The 25107-nt window shown below is 37.2% G+C and overlaps 1 protein-coding gene across 1 annotated transcript in view; it reads right to left on the bottom strand.

Annotated features, from left to right (window-relative positions):
• Positions 1–2032: 2032 nt before the first annotated feature.
• The window catches only part of LOC126194955 (apoptosis-resistant E3 ubiquitin protein ligase 1), a 476952-nt gene continuing 453877 nt past the window's right edge, over positions 2033–25107 (bottom strand). Inside the window, exons 16-18 of the mRNA XM_049933344.1 lie at positions 10763–11025; positions 7583–7806; positions 2033–3613 (exon numbers count right to left, since the gene is read on the bottom strand). Coding sequence (XP_049789301.1) covers positions 7704–7806; positions 10763–11025 — 366 coding nt within the window. The 3' untranslated portion in view covers positions 2033–3613; positions 7583–7703. The remainder of the gene's footprint in view (positions 3614–7582; positions 7807–10762; positions 11026–25107) is intronic.

The raw sequence follows: 25107 nt of genomic DNA, 5'->3' as shown, positions 1-25107 counted from the left end.
TTTCTCACTGTCAGCCTTGGACATCAGATGTATTGCAGCATGTTACCACCCCTAGTTTGAAAGTATTTTACACAGTGCAGTAGCAATGAAGTACAATGCTCCATTTTCTATAAAAGATTAAAAACGGGAGGAGGCACAACACATGATTTGTGACATCATATAAGGAGAAAACATACACCAAGTTTGTTGCAAGAGAAGGTAAACTTGATTGATATACCAACAATATTATTGACATGCCATAAACTCAGGTTGTTGACTGAAACCTTATTTTGTGGTTCCTTCAAGATGAAAAATTGATACCATCCAAAAGTGAGAATGCCGAGAAGTCATCAACTGTGACTTTCAACTCTCGCTGTCACCGCGCCCATCTCGTTAACCTTCACAGCTTTTGCTGGAGACAATGACATCGATTTGTGCTGCAGCCTTAACCCATATCAATTGTGATCGCCTACTCCTTCACCTTCATTAGAATTTTTCAGTCTTTGTTCAAAGTCTACTTTTATTACTGGAAGCAGTAGCAATAAAAAACAAAACATCTGTTATTTCAGAAACCATTATTTTGAGCAGTTCTGTCAGGTTAAAGTGGCAATGAAAAGAACCAGTGTCATTAAAAAGCAGTTGTTTAGGCAATAACTGCCAACTCTAGTGTCACTACACTTTTCTCAGCCCCAGCTCTCTCTCCTTTCCAACAGTTGTGTAGACCGTGACCATCCTTCTCATCTGTGTTGATTTTGTGCTGGCAGGATATGGCTGCATCCTGGAGTGGCTTATCTGTTCTTGATCGAAGTAAAATAGTGCTGTCTATGTCTCAGTTATGGAACTGTGTCCTGAAAGAATCCATTGAAATTAGACCAGCTGATAATCTTATTAATAGGGACAAGGGTTACCCTCCGAGCAAGTCATGGAAACTTGGTGCTCTCATTTGGCAGAAGATTTTGCAATTAGTTACAGGAGGGATACCTTGTTTTTGTTTGCCTTCACTACTGGCAGTACTGCCTATATTCCCAGCTGTTAGGGAATACTCATGGTACTGGATGCATACACTGCACCCTCCGTTGTACTCTCTGCTGGCCTACATAGGGATACCAGCTCCAGAGTAATACCAGTTCTCAGAAACTCAGGAGTGGCAGTGTCTCACAAAAAGTCTGGGCCAGGCAGTCCATCAAAATATCATATTAATTTGACTTGAAGATTCAGCCATAACCCCAAAAAAAATGTACTACAAGTTCTTCCACTGGGAAAGCTTATGAAGTTGCAGTGGTCACTTCGCTAAAAGAAAAAAAAAAAATAAAAGAAAAAAAAGACTTAAATACAGCATAAAGGTGACAGACATATTTGGGTTACAGTCTAGACATTAATCTGGACACCACATTGGCTAAATATAGTGATGTAGTGGCTTGGCCTAGCATACAAAATTAAACAAAAGTAGAATTTAGTCTGTGACCAAAAATGTTTGTAGGGTAGGTTACATTATGTAAGTTCTCCTTCTTTTAATTCCTTTGATCAACCAACCAATGGCTGTTTTGTATTTTATCTGTGCAGCCCCTTGGTATTTAATTCAGACTCATCTGAAGAAGGCTACTCAGCCAAAACTGAGCACTAGCGATGATTACAAAGTAAGGAGATATTTTAATCCAACTAACAATAAGTAATGCAATGGATTGTTATCATTCATTAAATTAGGAATGCCTTGACTAAAAGCCTTCAGAGACAAGAGTGGTAAGTGAAGTCAAGTAATTTATGAAGAGCAGATCTGAAGTTAATTTTTATGTTTCTCAAACTTCCAAAATGCCTCTTATACAGTGTAGCTCTGGAGAATGTAAGGGCAGGTTGTGGTTGTTCTTGCTGTTGTTGTTGTTGTTGTTGTTGTTGTTGTTGTTGTTGTTGTTGTTCTTTTCTTCTCCTTCTTCTCCTTATCATATGGATCTCTGTTTGATATTAGAAGAGTATGTGTGAAATGTTGGATGATGGAAAGACAGCGAGTAAGGATAAAGATATATACACAGGTTTGGGGTAATAAGTTACAAATAAATTTTACTAGGCTAAAAGAAACGTTTTTATTACTACAAAAATCCAAAATGGGAACAATAGTAACATTTGTAAAAATAATTTTTTTTTCACTGGACTATTTCTATAGCTGTATTATTTACAAAAAGCCTGTTTACAATACCAAAATTTTAGAACAGTCTAGAAATTTATTAGTAAAGCACTAGCAGGTGACAGATGACCACAAACTGCCAAAACACTGCAGTGCATTTTTTTAAAGTCATATGTCAGCATACGGTATTGAATGTGTGTTGAACAATAATCACATTGCACATGCACATCTCAGTTCAGAAGGAAGTATTATTGCAAAATAAAACCACAAACAAGTTGTGAATAATTCCCACACTCTAACGTTGTAATTGACTTAATAGCTAGGACAGTACAATACGTTACCTTATCCGTTAACACATCACGAACATAAAAAAAGGACAAGTATTGCTTATGTCTGCATTCACTGGATATTCTGGTGCACTGTTTCTCATGTTGTGCACTTACTAATGTATGTTAAAGCCCCGTAAATTATTAAAATATCACAGTGTCTTATTAACTTCATTTTAAAACAATATTTATCAAACAATACTGTCATCACTAAACATCTCTTTTATTGCTACAATAACAAATATTGTCATCTATGGTTATCCCTCAAACAAAGCATCACGAGATGCCTTTTGCAATTAGTTACTGCCAGGACTTCCACTATGTGGAACCTGGTAATTGGAGTTAACACTAACCTACCCTGCTCATGCAACAGTTTTATTAATCAAAATATGGAATCTGAAGTCTCATTTTGCCTGTGACAAAAATGAAGATGAAATGTACCCAAGTATATTAAAAGATTTATTAATTTTCTGCATTAGTTTGATCAGAAGTTTTAGCTGTTACCTGATTCTATGAATCAATTATGCTCAGTTTCTTACATTTCTCCTAACATTTCTGTGCAAATAAATAAATGTATGAACAAAAACTAATGGTAACTGTCAAGAGACCATGTTCTTGTACATATGTATCTTTTACAAATTATGGTATATGTTACAGACATTAACAACAACACATAAAAGACCCTACCTACAGAAACCAGAAAAATCAAAAAGATAAAACAGCTATTGCAACAAAATCACTTATGTTTTAAAATATGATGCTGATGTTTCTTTACTAAAGAACAATTATTTCTGAATCTTAATATTGTGCTCATGCTCAGAGGATAACAAACAGCATTTATGTGCTACAATGTGAAGGCAAAAATTGTGCCTGATGCACTAGTGCATCCAATATTACAAAAATACTGATGAATAGTTTGTCACATCATTTTCATATCAGTCCCTGACATTTTCATCCAAGGTAATTATGTACATAACAGAAGCACACAAATGTAGTTTATTATCAATCATGAACTTCCAGAAATAAAAATAGGAACACCTTAAACTAAAAACAAATCTATACACAAGTAGTACATTGATTTTACACAACTTGCAGATATATTACGTTGTATTATAATGTGAAAATCAAATTATTGCTAGTGTTTCTGAAAGTTTTTTTATCAGTAATAATCTGCATTCCAGAAGCAGACCTGCAACATTTCACAGAAGGTTAATGATTTGCTAGGGCAGATCTCACAAGATATTTAATAGCAGTGATCCATTAGTGATTGGTTTATCGATGGACGTATAAAAAGCACATGCTGAGTCCTCGACACAAACATAATGTTTATGGGAAATTTTATTGCAGTAAACTGCAACTTAACTAGTAAAGTAGGCTGCATCTGGGCTACATTCTAGAACTGTATTTTATTATAGCCTTAATAGTCAAGACTACAAAATCGAAAAGGAAGATACCCTTAAAGGTTGCAATTTCCTCAGTGTTTTGAGGGATACATATTGCAATGTTTTAGTTTTTCCACTAATTGGCTCTTGTGATGCATGGATTGAATCTTAATTCTTCATAATCAACTTAGACAAAGCTTAAATGTCACACATCTCACAGAGAACACATTGGGAACCACTGGCTATAATATTCAAATGACGTGACTGAATGTTCACAATTAACAAAAACATTAAAAATCACTAAACTAGCACAAATTTAAAGTTGATATTTCTTCTGGGCGTTCATGACAACTTAGTGTGAATGCATGGAACATCAAAAAACAAGAAATTACAAATGGATAAATAATTATGTCTCCCTGCAAAACTATTTTGCTACGTATCATGAAATCACTTTGAGTAACATTTAGTGATGAGGTAAATCCATTTATTTGGAAATAAAATTTACTGTTATTTTAATAAACCAGAAAATATTGGGAAATCATCACATATTACATTGTTCCTAATATGTAACCAGTTTTCTTACAGTGTATGTGAATTCTTAAATGCCAGATATTTTACCTATGTATGTAATACTATTCCCAACATAAATAACAATATCTCAAACACAGTTACTTAATTTCTGTGTATCCTCTCAATTATGATGTTGCTGTAGCACACTTACATTAATCCTCAAGTGGAAATAGAAAATATCAATTACAGATATGATGTAATTTTTAGAGAGACGTACATTAACGCATCCTTGATAGAATGTCCTAATCGTTACAAGGCACGCAGTATTTTAGCGTGACAGTTACATGATTGCATTTCTGTGATGGCGATCCAGTTCTCTCACATATTTCAGCACCAGAGGATTAATTCCCACTGATATTAGCACCAAATGATCTGTTGGATGGTACTGCATATTCCAAACCATATTTGTATGTTTCAGCCTAATGGTAACCCATGACCTGTTAATTATGAGGTATAAATGGGAATCTGAAATAAAGGTTTCAGATACTATCTGACAGGTCTCAAGACAGTCCACCTTCATACTACTGCTTCAAAGAGCTAAGTAAAGTTGAATAGTTGCAGAAATGGAAAATAAAGACATTTCCTACTTAGCATACAAAAACAGTGCCACAGCTTCTAAGTAATGAAATATGAAAATATTAATAAAGCTAATGATATTAATTTTTTACTAAAGTAAAAAAATCTAACACAACATTCCAAAAGCAACACATCTCTCTTCGTTACCAGCAAACTAATACATTATTGCTGCTGACAGTAACACTGTAATTTTCAGTTAGCATAAATGGCTCGGAGCACACGAAAGTGCAATATATAAATATGGCACAAAAATTTTCAGTTGTATATTATAAAATGATATGCACAAAGTCATGAAAGAACAGATATAACACACTCACAATTTTACAATCAGCAAGTTAGATGTAAACGTAGCAAATGAACTCAGAAACTGGTTCAACTACAAATACCCACATATGGGGACAATGAAAAGTTGTAGCTATAAAAATATTTCAGAATCTATTTTTTACTAATGTTATTTGAAATAAAGGATTGTTACTAATAGCTTAAAAGCTTTTTTTATTTTATTTTAAAGCAATAAAACACATCCCATCCAAAAACGTGTCCTGAGTAATGAGAGTGATGCTCTTGGGATATTTCAATGCAGTGGCCAGACAGTGTCAATGGAAGCTTGAAGTGGTAAAACAAAGGTCCCACATATCAAATTTGCAAGTTCTATCTTTAAAAACATAGACGTGTGAAAAAGAGGAAAGTCAATTCACAGAAAGATAGATAAAATTTTTGGCTTTTGTACCGACTATGCAAACATGGGATCCAGTGAAACTCCATCTATATATTACACTTCCTACCTTCTTCCTCTTCAATGCGGGAAGAAAAATGGTTGCCTTCCACAATGGCAGAGAAAAGATAACTGTTTATGTTTAACGATGGCATTCTTTTTCAATACAAAATTTACACTGTGACATATACATAGTACCATAGCCTCAAATGTTGAAATTCCCAACTTTGGACAAAAACCAGAGTTTGAAGGCCTCAGAAAGTTTTAAATTATAATGTTTTTAGGCCTGTCTGCAAATCAGCACTTCCTCTTAAGGGCGAGTGGTTGTTTGTTCTCTCAGTCATTAATTAGCTTTCATCGCTTATTGGAGTTCCCTTGGTAAGCGTTTTATCTATCTTTATGCAGCGTGGACATAACCTAACCTATATAGAATGAAATTAAAATTAGGGTCTCACTATGCTTTGTGAGGTAATAAGTATCTCGAAAACAGGAACAAATTCATTCAAGTGGAAGTACAAATTAAGTCTCAGTTTAGAACTCCCACAAAATTATGGCTCCTATCCACAATTTATTTTAGCCAAATTTGTCACTATTTTAGGACATCAGTTTTTCTTTTGTAAGTAATGACACTCAACAAAGGACAAAAGGTATAATGCTGAAACTGTGAAAAGATTTTTGTTCTGTTTTGAGAATTAAGATTTGTATTTAACATAGTATGGTCCCATTACAAACCTAAGGAATGGCATTTCTATCTATTTCTATAAAGCCTTTTGGAAAAGCAGAAATTGTATCATCTGGAATGTTTAAAGTGTATCTCGTACTACTAGAGTAGTAAAGACTTTAGAGTGTGTTTAATGACTGAGTATGGCGTAAGTTTTATGAAACTCTCTCTGAAGGTTTGGACTCTACACAACCCTAATGAAACAGTAACTATTACATCAACAGTTGAAGTAATTACTTCACAGATTTTCAATCTCTGACCAGCAGAAAAGAAATTGTAAAAAAGCAATTACTTAAAGCTGATGTACAGATAGTTTTACAAATATACCACACCTGATCTTTCATTACTCTAAATATAATCTCATATAAATAGCTTGTCATCTCCTACAAATAGTCTAAAATTAATTCATTTGTACAAAGTTTCATAGACATGGTCAGTATCTGAGAATATTACACAAAACTAGCTAAATGTCACTCTTGTACTTACAAAATTGAATTATCACTGTATCTGAGGTCAGTAAAATAGAGATGGATTTCTTCATACAACTTCCACCTCTTGTTCTTTATCACAACAAGGTTGCAGATTTAAATTAAAAGTTTCAATCACAGTACTAAAAAACATGAGATTATGAAAATTACAATATCAAAAAAAGTAGCAAATGACATAGGAACTTATCAGACAAATTAAATAAACACAAATGTAAGTAATGCTACTGCAAATGCACAAGTATTAAAGATCTACAGAAATTACCTGACAAAGCAATATGACTGACTGCACAAACCAAGGCATGTTGTGAGCCATGAAAAGGCATGTTGTGAGCCATGAAAGTGTGCAGGAGTAGATGTATCCTGTAAGAGGTTGTAAGAGGTTGTATTTGTTCTTTTTTTTTTTTTACACACTAGTTGAGCAAAACATATCATCCAAAATTGGAGTATGACAGGCCTCAAGATAAATATTTAGGCCTTCATATAACCCTGCCAATGCTCTGCTTAATTTACTGTACAGCGCACATTATATATCCTGTTATTTCTCATACTAAAGCCAACATTTCCCGAGCATACCAATAGCTCACTTGTGCTACAAGATAGCAGGCCAGGCAAATGATGTGAAAGGCTTCATAGAGATTAAAGACACAGAGCAGCTTTACTATCCCTGTGGAGCCTATTACATTTATTCAACACACATAATACACACCCTAGTGTTTCGCTGGAGCCATTTTGTAATGTGAAGTGGTGGTGATCGATGTGTCAAATGCTGTTTTTCAGTGCATCAAACTATATACTTATTGTAAATGTCATTTGACATTCTGATGACATCATATCATTCCAAAACCCTCTGTACCCTCACTGATGGCTAGTAACAGAGCCTTTTCAAATTGCTCATAGCTTTCGTAATCGGGGAGGCACAGCTGGTTGAAACTGGAAAGAGAAATACAACAGAAAAATTAAATATACAGCAGATTTCAGAAGTAATGAACTACATGCAATATTTATTGTACAGAAAATGGGGTAAAGGAAGGTTGTAATTTACCTCTAAATTTGCAAGGATCACAATTCCTTATCTTATATCTTGTTACAGTCATTTGGACCAAATAAAGAACATAGACAAGGAAACAATTTTTTTGTCTTATACTATAATTGTATAAATCACAGTTACAGTGAAGTTAACTTGTATTACTACCCACAAATATAGCCAAAGAGTAAATTTACAGGGAATCTCTATGAACTCAAAGCTCACTGAAGATACCTCTGTCAAATGGAGAGTTGTCTATATTACTCAATATTTTTATTGCTCACTATAATATATTAAATATGTTATATTATTAAGCTGTGTTAATGCAGAAGACAGTTCTGTAGAACAAAAGGGCATAAAGGATGCCAAACAGGCTAAAATTTCCCTACATATTTCCATAGAATGAGAGAGACTTTGAAATGTAAAACATGCTGAACTGAGCTCATTAAGTAGCATATTAATGTACTAATTATGTGAATCATTAATAAAGTTATACTTCTAGGACTCATGGGACACTTTCATATCTTTAAAGTGGCATGATATAAGTTTTTGATGGAAACTTAAAACAGATCATTATGAATCAATTGTATGTGATTCCACCTACCATCTGTGGCAAGTCTATCATTATCAATTTTAGCAAACAGAGCAATAAGCTTGTGCCATCAGCAAGTTTACAGTTTAGGTGTCCACTTACATAGGTTAATAACAGTTGTCTACCCAGCTCCAAACCATGTGTGATGATATATTTCATGTTTCCTGTATGTTAGATTAATTTTCAGAGTACTCTTGCAATGAAATTTGTCAATGAGACAAGTTGCCTTCAGCAATTTAAATAAAACTCCATCCGGCAAGGAAAATACCATTAATGGCTCAAGATTTTTTTCTTCTATTGTCTTTTCTAAGGTTTTTGTTTCTTTAAGTACAAATTATGGTCAAAACAATTAAAGCCCTTTTACAGGTTAAAGAAAATGCCAGCAAGATAACTTTTTGTTTGACAAAGTAGTTCACAGGTGAAAGGCCAGATGTCAGTGTCCAAGGAGTACAATATTTCAGCAAATAACCGTGTTGTCATCATCAGATGCATTGATGAACTGAATGCACAGGAGCTGGTGTCGGGCTTATATCTCCACCCCACTCCTCCTATGGTGTTCTGTACGAGGTCCATGCCCAGGCCAGTACACCCCCCCCCCCCCCCCCCCAATCCTTGATTAACAAAGAACTATTGAAATTACTTCTACACCTGGCCAACCAGTTCAGTTCCTGGAGGTGGGAATGGAAAAAAGGCCACTAGACATCAAACTTCAACTGTACATCAGAAAGAATACCTTCCGATGATGCTCCTTTCCAGACCATCATCACTCTCATGGCCAAGCAACTGAACAAGGACATGGTTTCAGTTCTTAAGAAGGGACTCAGTTTTGCACCAGTCACCAATCACTGACATCATTAGTGCAGTGGAACAGGCAATTGCATTTTGGGGCTGAAATTTATCTAATTTGCTTCAAATCCTAAGCTACTTTCCTGCACATTGAGCTCCATCACATTATGGCTCACATCCAAACTTCAGTGTAAATCAATCCAACCAACAAACACGAGCTCTCAACGAACACAAGCTAACCACTTTAGCAGCAGACACCCCTTACATGTCAAAAACATGCTATAAAAAGGAAAGAAATCCGCTTTAACGGTGAACCTGTAAACTCTTATGGCAATGCCCTGTCCCAGCTTTTTTCTCCCCTACAATTACCCCACAGACTTTGTCCAATAACAAATCTGCCAGACAGTCCAGTGCTCAATTGTTGAGCATGCTGTACAGCTTGACTGAAAACACCATACCATGTAGCCTAACTGAAACTTACTGCTTTCACCAGTTTCCCAGAAGCCCACAGATGGGAACTTCAGCGTCAGCATATCCTTTAGTACTGGCACCCTCCCTGACTCTAACCATGTTATCCCACCATTTTCCTCCTCCTTCCTCTATTGGTATTCATCAGATGCATTATTTCTCTTCTTTATTGTATGTTTTCTTCATCTATGTTTTTGTTATTTACTTATCATCCTATGTTAAGATCATACATCTTATTTATTTTACTCTTTCCACTTCCCATTTGCTTTTCATGTATATCGATTATTATGTCTCACTATCACTAACTTCATCATCTTTGAACTGAACATGGGACAATACTTACATATGTAATATTTTTACTTCCTACTCTGATGTTTTTTTCCATCATCTTTGACTCCTTTTGTCCCCAAGAATGATGAGTCCATCTCTGAACCTGGATATCAAGTGACTTATCCCCCTCCCTATCCAAACCACTCAGCCAGTTTGCCCTTTTCACTCCTGAAGAAGGGACTTATGGTTCTAAAAGCTATATGTATTGTATTTTTAAGTTTAACTGTGTTAAGAGTGGTGTCTCCTAAAGCAGGGGTCACCAAACTATGGCCTGCAGGCCACGTCTGGCCCATGATGTCAGCTCATCCAGCATACAGGTGGTACTTAAATGTGCTTCATAAAATGTATGGAACATGAGGCCTCGTGACACAATTTAAATTTAAATATTAATTTTAGAACAAATGGAGATTTTAAATGTTATTTTTAGAATAATATCCAGCTCCTGGCTGCTATGTTCCTTCAACTTAGCATTTTCAGTTTTAAAATATTGTATCTAGGTATAGTACAGAATGATGGTGCAGCCCACACTTGTCGTTTTATCAGTTATCTGGCCTGTTGTGAAAGAAGTTTGGTAGCCTCTGCCATAAAGGTAAGTACTGGCCAGTACAAATGTGCCTTGTATATTTAAATTAAAAATTCTATCACACAAACATACTAACAACTAGGAAGGAAGAATTAAAACAAACCATGTGTGAGCTGTTGGCAAGCTTCCAAAAGTGGGTGCAGCCGTTATCTGGAATCGAGGACTGAGTTCAGCAAAGCCCCCAGGTGGTAACTGTGAACAGCCTGTGGCAAATTGGAGTAACCTTGCTAGCTCTTCTTGTGTAAAATTGCTGACTGCTGTCCAGAACCAGTCAAGCACTCTTCGGAACTCAGGAGATCCACCAGATACAACATGATTTGCACGAAAGTCAGCAATGCTGTATTCCCCAGTTCCACATAGCAGCAGCTGAAAACAAAATTCCCATTATATTAATCCAATTGCTACTCATAGTAAATAATTTCCAAGGTGTCTCTCTGAATTCAGATTCTTTCTTTCCCTTCTGCCTACTTGCTTTTTGTTTTGTGAAATCACTAAGTTCCCAACCCCTAACACAACTCTGTGAATGACTGTAGGTGTTATGCACAGCAAATATTTCCTGCAGGCATTAAAGTTCTGTCACCAAAAGAATGGAACGAAAATTTAAGTTTAAAGTCTCATCAGTGGTAAGCTCATTGGAGATGGGGCACAAATACATATGAGGGAAAAATCTGACCATGTCCTTTTCAAAGGAACCACCATGACATTCATATTAATTACTTTAGAAACCACTTAAAACTCAAATTAGAATGACTATTGGGGATTTGAAACCCCAGCCCTCCCAAATGTTAGTCACTGTACCAAGTGACTTGGTATCTGTCACCACAGACAGAGCTGCTAATGAACTTTTTGCAATGATGTATGAGGATCCAAAGAAATTTATCAAAGCAAAATATTAAAAATATTTTCATTTTTTGTTTACTGAATCACTAAGTTTGGAGACTTTAATGCTCAAAGAATTAAACTTTACAGGATATGAAAAAGCTTTATTTTATTCTGATGAGTTGTCCACAAAATATTGACTGCATGGAGATTAGTGTGGTAAATAAAAGTAAAGAGCCTATGCAGGACCTGGAGTTTAGCTCATATTAGTTTTGTGGTGAATGACAAAATAGTTTTGAGATTCCATTACAATTGGCTCTAGGTAAATCCCTCTATTAGACCATATTGTTCACATATTCTGGCTTTCTTCAAACTGATACTGAAACTATGTGTTAGGTGAGGCAGGGTATGGTTTTCAGTTTGTGTTTTTTTTTTTTTTTTTTTTTTTTTTGTTTTTGTTTTTTTTTTTTTTTTGCACTCCCTCTGCTACTAGTTGTATGTCCTTGTGAATAATTAATATGCATTAATTACAATTTATCATGTGTTAGTATCCATGAACCATGGACCTTGCCGTTGGCGGGGAGGCTTGCGTGCCTCAGCGATACAGATGGCCGTACCGTAGGTGCAACCACAACGGAGGGGTATCTGTTGAGAGGCCAGACAAACATGTGGTTCCTGAAGAGGTGCAGCAGCCTTTTCAGTAGTTGCAGGGGCAACAGTCTGGATGATTGACTGATCTGGCCTTGTAACATTAACCAAAACGGCCTTGCTGTGCTGGTACTGTGAACGGCTGAAAGCAAGGGGAAACTACAGCTGTAATTTTTCCCGAGGATATGCAGCTTTACTGTATGATTAAATGATGATGGCGTCTTCTTGGGTAAAATATTCCGGAGGTAAAATAGTCCCCCATTCAGATCTCCGGGCGGGGACTACTCAAAAGGACGTCGTTATCAGGTGAAAGAAAACTGGCGTTTTACGGATCGGAGCGTGGAATGTCAGATCCCTTAATCGGGCAGGTAGGTTAGAAAATTTAAAAAGGGAAATGGATAGGTTAAAGTTAGATATGGTGGGAATTAGTGAAGTTCGGTGGCAGGAGGAACAAGACTTTTGGCCAGGCGAATACAGAGTTATAAATACCAAATCAAATAGGGGTAATGCAGGAGTAGGTTTAATAATGAATAAAAAAATAGGAGTGCGGGTTAGTTACTACAAACAGCATAGTGAACGCATTATTGTGGCCAAGATAGACACAAAGCCCATGCCTACTACAGTAGTACAAGTTTATATGCCAACTAGCTCTGCAGATGATGAAGAAATAGATGAAATGTATGACGAGATAAAAGAAATTATTCAGGTAGTGAAGGGAGACGAAAATTTAATAGTCATGGGTGACTGGAATTCGTCAGTAGGAAAAGGGAGAGAAGGAAACATAGTAGGTGAATATGGATTGGGGGGAAGAAATGAATGAGGAAGCCGCCTTGTAGAATTTTGCACAGAGCGTAACTTAATCATAGCTAACACTTGGTTCAAGAATCATCAAAGAAGGTTGTATACCTGGAAGAATCCTGTAGGTACTAAAAGGTATCAGATAGATTATATAATGGTAAGACAGAGATTTAGGAACCAGGTTTTAAATTGTAAGACATTTCCAGGGGCAGATGGGGACTCTGACCACAATCTATTGGTTATGAACTGCAGATTGAAACTGAAAAAACTACAAAAAGGTGGGAATTTAAGGAGATGGGACCTGGATAAACTGAAAGAACCAGAGGTTGTAGAGGGTTTCAGGGAGAGCATAAGGGAAGAATTGACAGGAATGGGGGAAGAAATACAGTAGAAGAAGAATGGGTAGCTCTGAGGGATGAAGTAGTGAAGGGAGCAGACGATCAAGTAGGTAAAAAGACGAGGGCTAATAGAAATCCTTGGGTAACAGAAGAAATATTGAATTTAATTGATGAAAGGAGAAAATATAAAAATGAAGTAAATGAAGCAGGCAAAAAGGAATACAAACGCCTCAAAAATGAGATCGACAGGAAGTGCAAAATGGCTAAGCAGGGATGGCTAGAGGACAAATGTAAGGATGTAGAGGCTTGTCTCACTAGGGGTAAGATAGATACTGCCTACAGGAAAATTAAAGAGACCTTTGGAGAGAAGAGAACCACTTGTATGAATATCAAGAGCTCAGATGGCAACCCAGTTCTAAGCAAAGAAGGGAAGGCAGAAAGGTGGAAGCAGTATATAGAGGGTTTATACAAGGGCGATGTACTTGAGGACAATATTATGGAAATGGAAGAGGATGTAGATGAAGATGAAATGGGAGATAAGATACTGCGTGAAGAGTTTGACAGAGCACTGAAAGACCTGAGTCGAAACAAGGCCCCGGGAGTAGACAACATTCCATTAGAACTACTGATGGCCTTGGGAGAGCCAGTCATGACAAAACTCTACCATCTGGTGAGCAAGATGTATGAGACAGGCGAAATACCCTCAGACTTCAAGAAGAATATAATAATTCCAATCCCAAAGAAAGCAGGTGTTGACAGATGTGAAAATTACCGAACTATCAGTTTAATAAGTCATGGCAGCAAAATACTAACGTGAATTCTTTACAGACGAATGGAAAAACTGATAGAAGCGGACATCGGGGAAGATCAGTTTGGATTCCGTAGAAATGTTGGAACACGTGAGGCAATACTAACCTTACGACTTATCTTAGAAGAAACATTAAGAAAAGGCAAACCTACGTTTCTAGCATTTGTAGACTTAGAGAAAGCTTTTGACAACGTTAACTGGAATACTCTCTTTCAAATTCTGAAGGTGGCAGGGGTAAAATACAGGGAGCGAAAGGCTATTTACAATTTGTACAGAAACCAGATGGCAGTTATAAGAGTCGAGGGACATTAAAGGGAAGCAGTGGTTGGGAAAGGAGTGAGACAGGGTTGTAGCCTCTCCCCGATGTTATTCAATCTGTATATTGAGCAAGCAGTGAAGGAAACAAAAGAAAAATTTGGAGTAGGTAATAAAATTCATGGAGAAGAAGTAAAAACTTTGAGGTTCGCCGATGACATTGTAATTCTGTCAGAGACAGCAAAGGACTCGGAAGAGCAGTTGAACGGAATGGACAGTGTCTTGAAAGGAGGATATAAGATGAACATCAACAAAAGCAAAACGAGGATAATGGAATGTAGTCAAATTAAATCGGGTGATGCTGAGGGGATTAGATTAGGAAATGAGACACTTAAAGTAGTAAAGGAGTTTTGCTATTTAGGGAGTAAAATAACTGATGATGGTTGAAGTAGAGAGAATATAAAATGTAGACTGGCAATGGCAAGGAAATCGTTTCTGAAGAAGAGAAATTTGTTAACATCGAGTATAGATGTAAGTGTCAGGAAGTCGTTTCTGAAAGTATTTGTATGGAGTGTAGCCATGTATGGAAGTGAAACATGGACGATAACTAGTTTGGACAAGAAGACAATAGAAGCTTTCGAAATGTGGTGCTACAGAAGAATGCTGAAGATAAGGTGGGTAGATCACGTAACTAATGAGGAGGTATTGAATAGGATTGGGGAGAAGAGGAGTTTGTGGCACAACTTGACAAGAAGATGGGACCGGTTGGTAGGACATGTTTTGAAGCATCAAGGGATCACAAATTTAGCATTGGAGGGCAGCGTGGAGGGTAAAAATCGTAGATGGAGACCAATAGATGAATACACTAAGCAGATTCAGAAGGATGTAGGTTGCAGTAGGTACTGGGAGATGAAGAAGCTTGCACAGGATAGAGTAGCATGGGGAGCTGCATCAAACCAGTCTCAGGACTGAAGACCACAACAACAACAACAACAACAACAACAACAGTATGGTTATTCATATTTCCTTTTTAACTTAACAATTTGAAATTGTATTCTTGTATCTTCTTTTACATCATTAAATCATGCAAGTACCCAACAAAATGATCAACAAGCTTGGGAATTAAGGTATAAAATATTCATGAAGGGTATTTTTAATCATATACCATAATGCTAATCTGACAATAAAAATTAAAAATCTGAAACAGAAAAATTTATAGCAACTGCAATAATCTTGTTTTAAAAAAAGCTGTGATATGCTATTGGCTTAAGATGAAAGTGAGCTGCAGGATATACACTCAACAAATTAAATACCATCTACTGGGTTTTTCAGAAATATGATTACCAACTCTGAGGGCATATTCCTCATAGCATAGCAAGAAAAACAAGCCACAAAACATGTATGAAAATTTCCTTAATTTTAGGGTTTAATGACAGTTTAAGATCAACACATTCAAGGTAGAATAATCAACTAAAGTTTTTAACCTCCCATGAAAATTCGTTATCTAATGGTACTGCTACAAGTAACTCTCCTGAAGTATTCATTGTATCCTCAATCATGATGTAATGCTATGGGGATGTGTTTACTTTGACATTTATATAGATATGTAGTCAATCTTCCTTGAATGTTTCTCGTGTGTAGTACCTATAGCAATGAATTACCTTATAAGAGTTCCATTTAACAAAGGCAGGTTCATTCATTCTGTGGGCAGGTAAATGTGATTTTACATGTAAGGTCACAAAAATGGTAATGGATGTGGACTGTATCAAAGTGTGTTTCCAGCCAAAAGACAACAGGGTAATTCAACTGTTGCTGCTGTTTATCATTATGTTCAGGTAGTATCCATACCACTAAAAATGTCAGATCAAGGTAGACCACAAAGAATGCATTCTGCAGGCTGTCAAAGAAGATCCAGATATTGACAAATGACGTGATGCCATTCCATCTGATACATCTTATAATATGAGCAATTAATGTATCAGAATCATGTTTAATATGTGCAGGATCTTCTGCCTGCCAATAACTAGCAACAGAACTTTTGCCAATGTTTCACTCCTCAGACTGGTAATCCATTATTTGTACTTGCCGTTTTGCTTACACATGGGGCAACTTTTGGAAGATATGGGACAGCAAGTTTTTACAAAAACTTTTTGCAGGCAAACAAAAATTCTCATGCTACGATTCAAGCTAAACATCATAAGTTTGTAATTGATATGCGAGTTGTAATTCTCAGTAACTGTCTGATTAAGTCCGTATATTCTCTCAGCACGTTTGACAGATATTATCTATAAGGAATTTATTCAAAGCAACAGCCCCTGAAAATAAGAGGAAACAAATAGTCTGGGCATGATGGGACTCCAACACATTTCAGTCACACTGTTGGAAATGCACTGTATGATATTTGTGGCGAATTATTGTCTGTGAAGTCTCCAAACACAGTAAACATTCCTAATGTAGTGACGCTTCATAAAAGTGTCATGAAAACTTAGAAAAGAAAGTGACATAATAGAGGGGTGTTTGAAAGCTTGTGACAGTCCATGGTCAATGAGTGTATGAGTTTATATACATAAGAGGAGAATATTTTGTACATTTTTTGTTATCAGTTTCTGACCTGAGAACTTAGAAGAATTTTCTTTCATTTATTACAAATGAAGGATTTACGTATACAGGGTGATTCAAAATTCCTATTACAGGCTTCTCGGGTTGTAGAGTGGACTTAATAGATGAAATTTTGATAATGAACACAAGTCCATGAATTTCTGATAAGGAATCCATGTCCAGAAACGTACCATTTGGATGTAAAATCAGTTCCAGGATCAGATCATTTTCAAATCTCCTTCTTCAGGGTATGCATATAAGCTGAGAAGAGGATGTCATCGTGAATCCCTTTCCTAATTACGACATATGACATCACATAACACCTATGTTCAGCTACAACAACAACTGCAAGACATTGGTATATTTGAAACTAGTAGGGTTTGGTTGTGGTGCTCCATGGATATGATGGACTCTCGACCTTGAAGAGAACGTCCTCTGTCATGCAAAGAACCCGAGAACAACTACTTTAGACACTGCCCATGCCATGTGCTCCTACAGCACACAGGTCAGAGCTCATTGTGTCCACTGTGTGTGTACTGTGAAGTGGGAGATTTGAAAGTGATCCAATCCTCAAACTGATTTTACATCTAAATGGTACATTTCTGAACATAAGTTCCTTATCAAAACTCCATCTATTAAGTTCCCTCTACAAGCCCTAGAAACCCATAGTGGGAATTTTGAATCACCCTGTATATGCCATTTTAGTCCTTTTTTCTTCTTCTTGTGTGAGGAATTCAATCCACCAGCCCTTCCAAAGAAAGAATCAAGTATGTAAAGTATTTCAGTCACATTTTGTACATCACATTGTTTGCTTAATTTTTTTTAATTTATATTTTCTCTATTCAAAGGTTTTTCTCCAGCATAACAAATACCTGGAAATTATTACACCTGTTACATTAAATCTTAATTTATCTCCTCAGGCTGTCCCTCTGGGTGTTCCGATCTTGTATATCTTCTTCCTCTGCACCAAGTCTTATCATTGTTAATCATACATTTTGATTTTGGAGCCAGGTGGTCATAGGACATCCTCTTCTCTTTTTTCCCTCTGGTTCCCATTCCAGGAACATTTTCGGAATTCTGGCTTCCTCCATTCTTCTTATATGCACGTACCATTGTAACTTCCTTCTATCCATCATGTCATGTATTCTTTCTCTTACTTCCATTCTTTCTATTATTCCACCATTTCTTACTTTCTAGAAATTCTTACTCATCTTCTCCAGAAGTCCAATTCTACAGCTTGCAGTTTTTTTATATGCTTCAAATTAGTAGTCCAAGTCTCTACTCCATACATAACTATGCTCTCTAATAATGATTTATATATGATTTTTTTTTTATTCGATTTATTATATTTCTGCTCCATAAGATTGAGTTGAATATCCCAATCACCTTCCTTCCACTACAAATTCCTTTATTAGTTTCTACCTCTGACTTTCCCTTCATCTCTAAAATGGATCCCAAATAACAGAAAGTATTGACCTTCTTAATTTTCTTTCCCTCCATGTGTAAGTCACCTGGATTATTAGTGAGGTATTCCGTTTTCTGGTAATTAATCTCCAATCCCCATTTTCTGTATTCCATTGCTATAATTTGCAACCTCCCCATATTGGGCTATAACTGCTTGATCATCAGCAAAAAATTTGTATCTGATAATATTAATGGATTTACTATGTAACAATAAAATGAAAAGAATAGCTGCTTCTCACCATGTAGTGGAGGTGCTAAGGTGCAGAAAGGCGCAACAAAAAGACTGTAGGAAAGTTAGCTTTCAGCCAACGAGGCCTTTGTCAAAAGTAGACGACACACACAGACACATGTTCTGCAAACATGGATACTCTTCCAGAGATATTCAAAAGGCATTCATGAAGAACAAGAAGAGATGAAGAAGGTGGCGTATTTGCCATATACTGGATCAATCTCTGCAAAAATCAGCAGAATTCTCTTGAAAAAGAGCATCAAAAGTGTATTTTGCCCACCCACTAAAATTGGGGCACTGTTTGGGAATATAAAGAAAGACCTGGGGCTATGGAAGACAAGTATTAAAAAATAAAAACATACCATGCCAGTTTGGGATGTCGCACATCAGCCAGACCACCAGGACAGTGGACATCATGTATAAAGAACACCAGAGGCATAACAGACTTAAGCAGGCAACCGATTCAGCAACAGCAGAGCACTGTAATGACAGCAAGGTAGTGATACAGACCCAAAGATACCGGGCCAGTGTTGCAAAAGCATCCATTGAGATCAAGGTTATGGAATCCAACACTCGAGTTTCTGAAAAACAACAGAGACCACATTGAGATTCTGTGATGAATAGAAATGGGAGTGGAGACCAGTAAAACTGCCCTTAGACAGAGCACCAGACACTACAGACTCGAGATGACACAACACTAGACAGGCTCAACAGTAGCAGACGCAGGAGCAAACACCCGACCATTCCCACAGAGAAGACAGCACACCTCGAGCACCTCATGTGTACAACGTGGGAGGCCTGTCCCAAAAGGCAAGGACTTCACGCACAATGGCTGAAGACAACAAAGGATAGTGAAGGCCTCAGCAGTTGGATAGAACGCTTGGTGTGGCGCAGATATGAAACATACCATCGGAGGATGGGGGTGGCTCCAAAGAATGGCCAAGCAGGGTGCAGACAGTGGTCAGAGCACCAGTACGAAGAGTAACTGCAAAGATCACAACATTTATGGTCATGCTTGACAAGCATAAACTAAACCGGCAACTTGGTGGAATTACAGACAAGCATTTCTAGAACTGCATGATAATTTTGCAGTCAATAAAGTGTGTGTGTTCCTTCCAGAATCTAATCACTACCCCTACACATACAATCAGAGGTAGTCGCTTTGAAATCCAGTAGTGCAAAGTTTTTCATCTATGGGCTTTGGCCACCAAGGAGAAGAAACGTTACTGATCGTCAGACTATGCAACAGAGTTCAGGGTTAAACTCCAAATCTCCATGTAATGTCTCACAATCGACAAATTTAACACTATTCATAGTAACCCATTTGCTAGATGGATACATTAAGATCAACAGCTCCCTTGGTGCTGTTTGAAAGGAGTGAGCTACATGCTGGTGACAGGTTTCATGACAACACAATAACATCATGAGACATCACTGAAGAATAGTTTAACTTAGATCATACTTGAATTAATGGTATACTGTCAAATTGTGATGTTTGTCTGCAGACAGAAGGCAGATGGAGAGAAGAATCAAATGCAGCAATTATAGGAAAAAATATGTTTCAGAAGAGCAGTTACAGATGCTGTCAGCAAACTACACAAACATCCAACAATATAGTCCAGCACACCATCACCAGATGCCATCATTGGTGAGAGTTCAGCTGCTAGGTTGGGAGACTCCATCCAGAAACACAAGATAAATCAGCTTGTGAGATCTAGGCTGTATAAAGAGGAGCCCCACCCGTAAAGCTGTCGGCAATTTAATGTGACATACAGTATTTTACAGACTATAAGATGCAGTTTTTTTCTTTGAAACATTGCCTCCAAAATGGAGGTGCATCTTGCACTCAAAACTAATATAAAAATGTCCATTGTTTGATTTAAAATTCCCATCAGTCTTAAAAATCGCCATATAGTCAGTGCTGCAGGAATAATATCTCTATCTCCAGGAATAATATCTCTATCTGGCAACAACGAATTCAACTGGAAGCATCAGTGCAAACATGCGACGAACATGAGTTGCGGGGATTCACAAGCTCGTTAACTCTGCCTCCCTCCCGCCCCGCTGTTACAAACCCAGAATGCTGTCAAGCCTATAATTGATCATGGCAGTCTGTGGTTCCAGTGAATTTGAACATTATTTGTGTTATCAGTAACAGTACAATATCTTCGTTAGGAGCTAGTTTTGTAATGGAAAAAAATAAAAGGCATTCATATGACATGGGCTGGAAGTTGAAAGCAATAGCATATGCAGAAGAACATGGAAACAGAGCAGCTGAGCAGCATTTTGGCCCTCCACCCTCCACCAACAGAAAAATGAAAGAGGAAGCCAGTAAAGAAGAACTGGAGAGAGAGAGAGAGAGAGAGAGAGAGAGAGAGAGGGGAGGGGGGTAAAAAAAAAAGATAGGGAGGGAGGGAGAGAGAGAGAGAGAGAGAGAGAGAGAGAGAGAGAGAGAGAGAGAGAGAGAGAGACTAAATGTGCAAACAGAGGACTGAATGAAAAACAGTCAAAACTAGAAGATGACGTACCGAAATGGATTCAAGGACACCATCAAAATGGCAGTGGAATTAATACAAAAATGATTCCAATACATACTCATAAGCTAGAGCTACAGTAGAACTTAACCCAGAGATTAACAGAATTTAAGGGTGGAGTTGGTTGGTGCCACAGGTTTATGAAGTGTCATGGACTTAGCATGCGAACCAAAACCAAAATATCTCAGAAAATGCCACAAGAATATGAAGAGAAAATGTTATCTTTCCATCACTTTATTATTCAACATCAAAAGAAAACCTGATTGGAATCAAGTCAAATAGTGAATATCGACAAAACTCCGCTGAAATTTGATGTGCCGAGTAACAGAACTGTTGCCATGAAATGTGGTAAAACTGCAACTATAAAAACAAGTGGACATGAAAAAATGTACTGCACTGTTGTCCTTTCATGTTGTGCTGACAACACTAAACTTAATCCAATGATCATTTTCAAGTGTAAAACAAGGCCAAAACCTTATGAAATACTACATGACAGGAGTTGGATGGACGAGACTGGTATGAAATTATGGATTAACAGAGTGTGGGAGGGAAGGTAAGGTGCTTTATCGAAGAGGAGTTCTCTTCTTCTGCTTGATCAGTTTAGCAGACACCTGAAAAATTCTGTGAAAGAGAAATTTAGACAGGGAGATACAGAGCTTGCTGTTATTCTGGGAGGACTTACTTCACAATTGCAACCTCTTGATGTCTCAATAAATAACCTATTTACAGTGTACATGAGAGAGTAATTGACCAAATGGATGATGGATGAAACCCAGTGTGAATTTACACAGAATAAAGCTTTAAAATGACTTACAATCAAACAAGTGTGTCAATGGATAAGACAGTCACAGTCTAGAGTGAGAGAAGGCATTACTGTTAAATCTTTCAACAAGTGTAGCATATGCAACTGTCATGTCAGTGAAGACCACCTTAAATATGAAGAGGACAATGATAATGACGGTACCATTGTCAATCATTACTCTTGAAATCTAAAGATGCTCTGTAATTCAAAAGCAAATATAGTCCCAGTAATACATCAAAAGTCACGCCAGACTCTACTTGTAATACTTGATACAAATATAATCATTTAAGTTTATTGGCAATCACATTTCTTCCTTTATCAACCTTCCTTTATTTCCCGTAATACCCACTATATATACTCCAATCCCTTGAAGAATTGGCACTAATTTCTGGGATATAATTGATATTTCACTGCCTGAATCTAAATGTATTTCCACTTTCACTTCAAAGATATTTCCACAGATGATCATGCGAGTTATGTCTTCCTTTTCTTTATTTTATTCCTCTAGTAACTACTCTCTTGTTGAAACTGTTATGTTAAAGCCACAAATTTCTCCTTAGATGGACCTAGGCTGTCACTGTCATATGCTAGAGCCTGGCCCCTGTTCCAGAATGTCTGCTGTTTTCTGAGAACTGAATCACTAATTACTGATATCCCAGAACCTATGCTTTATTATGAATGGCTATGAATGCCTGATTATTCAGACTGTATGATGCAACCACCTGCAACTGAGTACCTTTTGGTTATCTTGATTAGAGTTACTATGCTTCCTTACTTTGCAAAATTTACTTTCATTCTGGCATGGAAACCTGGAGAGATAATGATTTCTTTCCTGATTTTCTAAAACTCTATTATCATTCTGTGTGTAATCTACCCGTTTCTTATTTAATATATCTAATCCTTCCATGAAAGTTAATAGATCACTTACTGCTAGCCACCTCTTATACCAAATTTCTCTTCTTACAGGAGAAAGTAACCTTCTAGCTAACATTTTGACCAAATATCTCTCCTCCAGGGATTTGTCTAGATATTAGGACCTAGCCAAATATCATTTGATATACTTCTTGTACGTATCCCGACTATTGTTGTAACACCTCGGGTCTACTAACTCTAATGTCAGTTCTCTTAGGCACGGGCCGACTCTACCAATTTTCTTTTTACATTTCTCCTGAAAATCATTCCAGTAAGAGTGTTCCCCCAAATGAGCTCTTCCCCATTTGGCAGCACTCACTTCTAAATGACTTAAAATGAAATCAGTTCTTTTGTTATTGTTCCAGCGATTTGAGTAACAATCTCGAAAATACTGTTAAGAAGTATGTGGGGTGAAGATAGCCTCCTGGCTTACACTTAGGACACTCTTTGTGTAAGCTGGTTCCTCCACCTAAATTTAATTCCTCCAGCAGTTCTGGTGAAAGCCCATTACTTTTATCAAATTTCCGTTTATTTAATTCCTCTTTGGTTTTTCAAGTTCTTCCCAAAGTTTTCATAATTACACTTCTGTTTTTTTGAAGCCAACTGTGGACAATGGTGTACTGACCAATGTACCTGTCATTTCTCGTACCTTTTGAGTAATTATTTTGTTAGCAGGGTAATTTGCTGGTGGTATCTGATTGGAACTGTAAGATTTATTGTACACATTAACATATCAAACACAGTTGCACAAATTATTGTATTATATAATCCACAGAATAAAGAATAATGGTGTCCACAGCTATGCAAAAGATATAAACACAATCAAGGCATAGAGTCTAAATTCTTACACAGCCCTAGAATCATGCCTTAAAAAAATAGATTTTCAATCCAGACTCTTGAATCAGCAAATTATGGTGAGACTGTGGCACAGGTTTTGTCATCATGTCCAACCCACAGTGACTTGGGCTGAATAAATTTTTTCCCTATAAAGTGGTGTCTTGTGTTTATATGTTTGGTTCAACTCTTGTAGCCACTAGTCTAAGTCAATTGGTGCTTTGTTGTCACATAATAGTTTCATAGGATCCTACTTGGGGTTTGGAGATATTTCAGTATCTAACCTTTGAAGCCATAGAACCTCCTGACATGCTGAGGTCATGGACAAATATTCTGCTTCAGTTGTGCACTAGGCTATGGTAGGCTGTTTCTTATGTTGCCATGATATTACTGCTCCTTGAGATCTTAACAGATATCCAGTTGTTGACTTCCTGCCTTTGGAATCTCCAGCATAGTCTATCACAGTAACCTATTATACTGCAGTCATCTGCTTTCAAAAACAATAGCTTCACATCCTCGTTTCCTTTTAGATATCTAAAGATTCTTTTGACAGCTTGCCAGTGTGGCATGCTCAGATTGTTACAAAAATGTCTGCCAATCCCTATTGATTAAGCTTGGTCTGGCCTTATTCCTAACAGAGCATACATTAAATTTAGAATTGCTTCACAATAGAGTATGTTCTTCATAGATTCTTGTTCCTGTTCTGTTTTTGGACTCATGTCATGAGTGAGCACATTCTAGTGGTGTGGATATTGGGTTATACTCTTTTAGATTACATCTGTTGAGATTTGCTTCACATAGTGTTTGTTTTGTTTTAGGGTGCAAAAACAACTGGGGTTGTGGTGTCACCGCAAGACACCACACTTGCTAGGTGGTAGCCTTTAAATCGGCCGCGGTCCGTTAGTATATGTCGGACCCGCATGTCGCCACTATCAGTGAGTGCAGACCGAGCGCCGCCACACGGCAGGTCTAGTCGAGACTCCCTAGCACTCGTCCCAGTTGTACAGCCGACCTTGCTAGCGATGGTTCACTGTCACATATGCTCTCATTTGCAGTTTAGAATAGTCTTCAGCTACATCATTTGCTATGACCTAGCAAGGCGCCATATTCAGTTACTATGAATGTATTCTGAACAGATAATATTGTGAATCATGTACCGTCAAGGGCGACGTTCATCATTAATGGATTAAAGTTAAGTATCAAACAAATTACGTCCGCTTTCTGAATTCTAATTCCTCGTCATGTTCCAGACCACACGTCAGTATAGTTCTTCCCTCCTCATGCCAGCCTGCGTGAGCTAAAACGTGTACATTTCGGCCTCCAATAGTAACACGGTGTTGGCTCTTCTGCCAACACAACAGGGGTCATATGTGCTCAAGTCAAAACTACAGAACTCGAGTTAAAAAATG

This window comes from Schistocerca nitens, chromosome 7 (assembly GCF_023898315.1).
Source record: "Schistocerca nitens isolate TAMUIC-IGC-003100 chromosome 7, iqSchNite1.1, whole genome shotgun sequence".
Lineage (NCBI taxonomy): Eukaryota > Metazoa > Arthropoda > Insecta > Orthoptera > Acrididae > Schistocerca > Schistocerca nitens.
The sequence above is the reverse complement of the archived record's forward strand: the minus strand, read 5'-3'. Positions and strand labels throughout refer to the sequence as shown.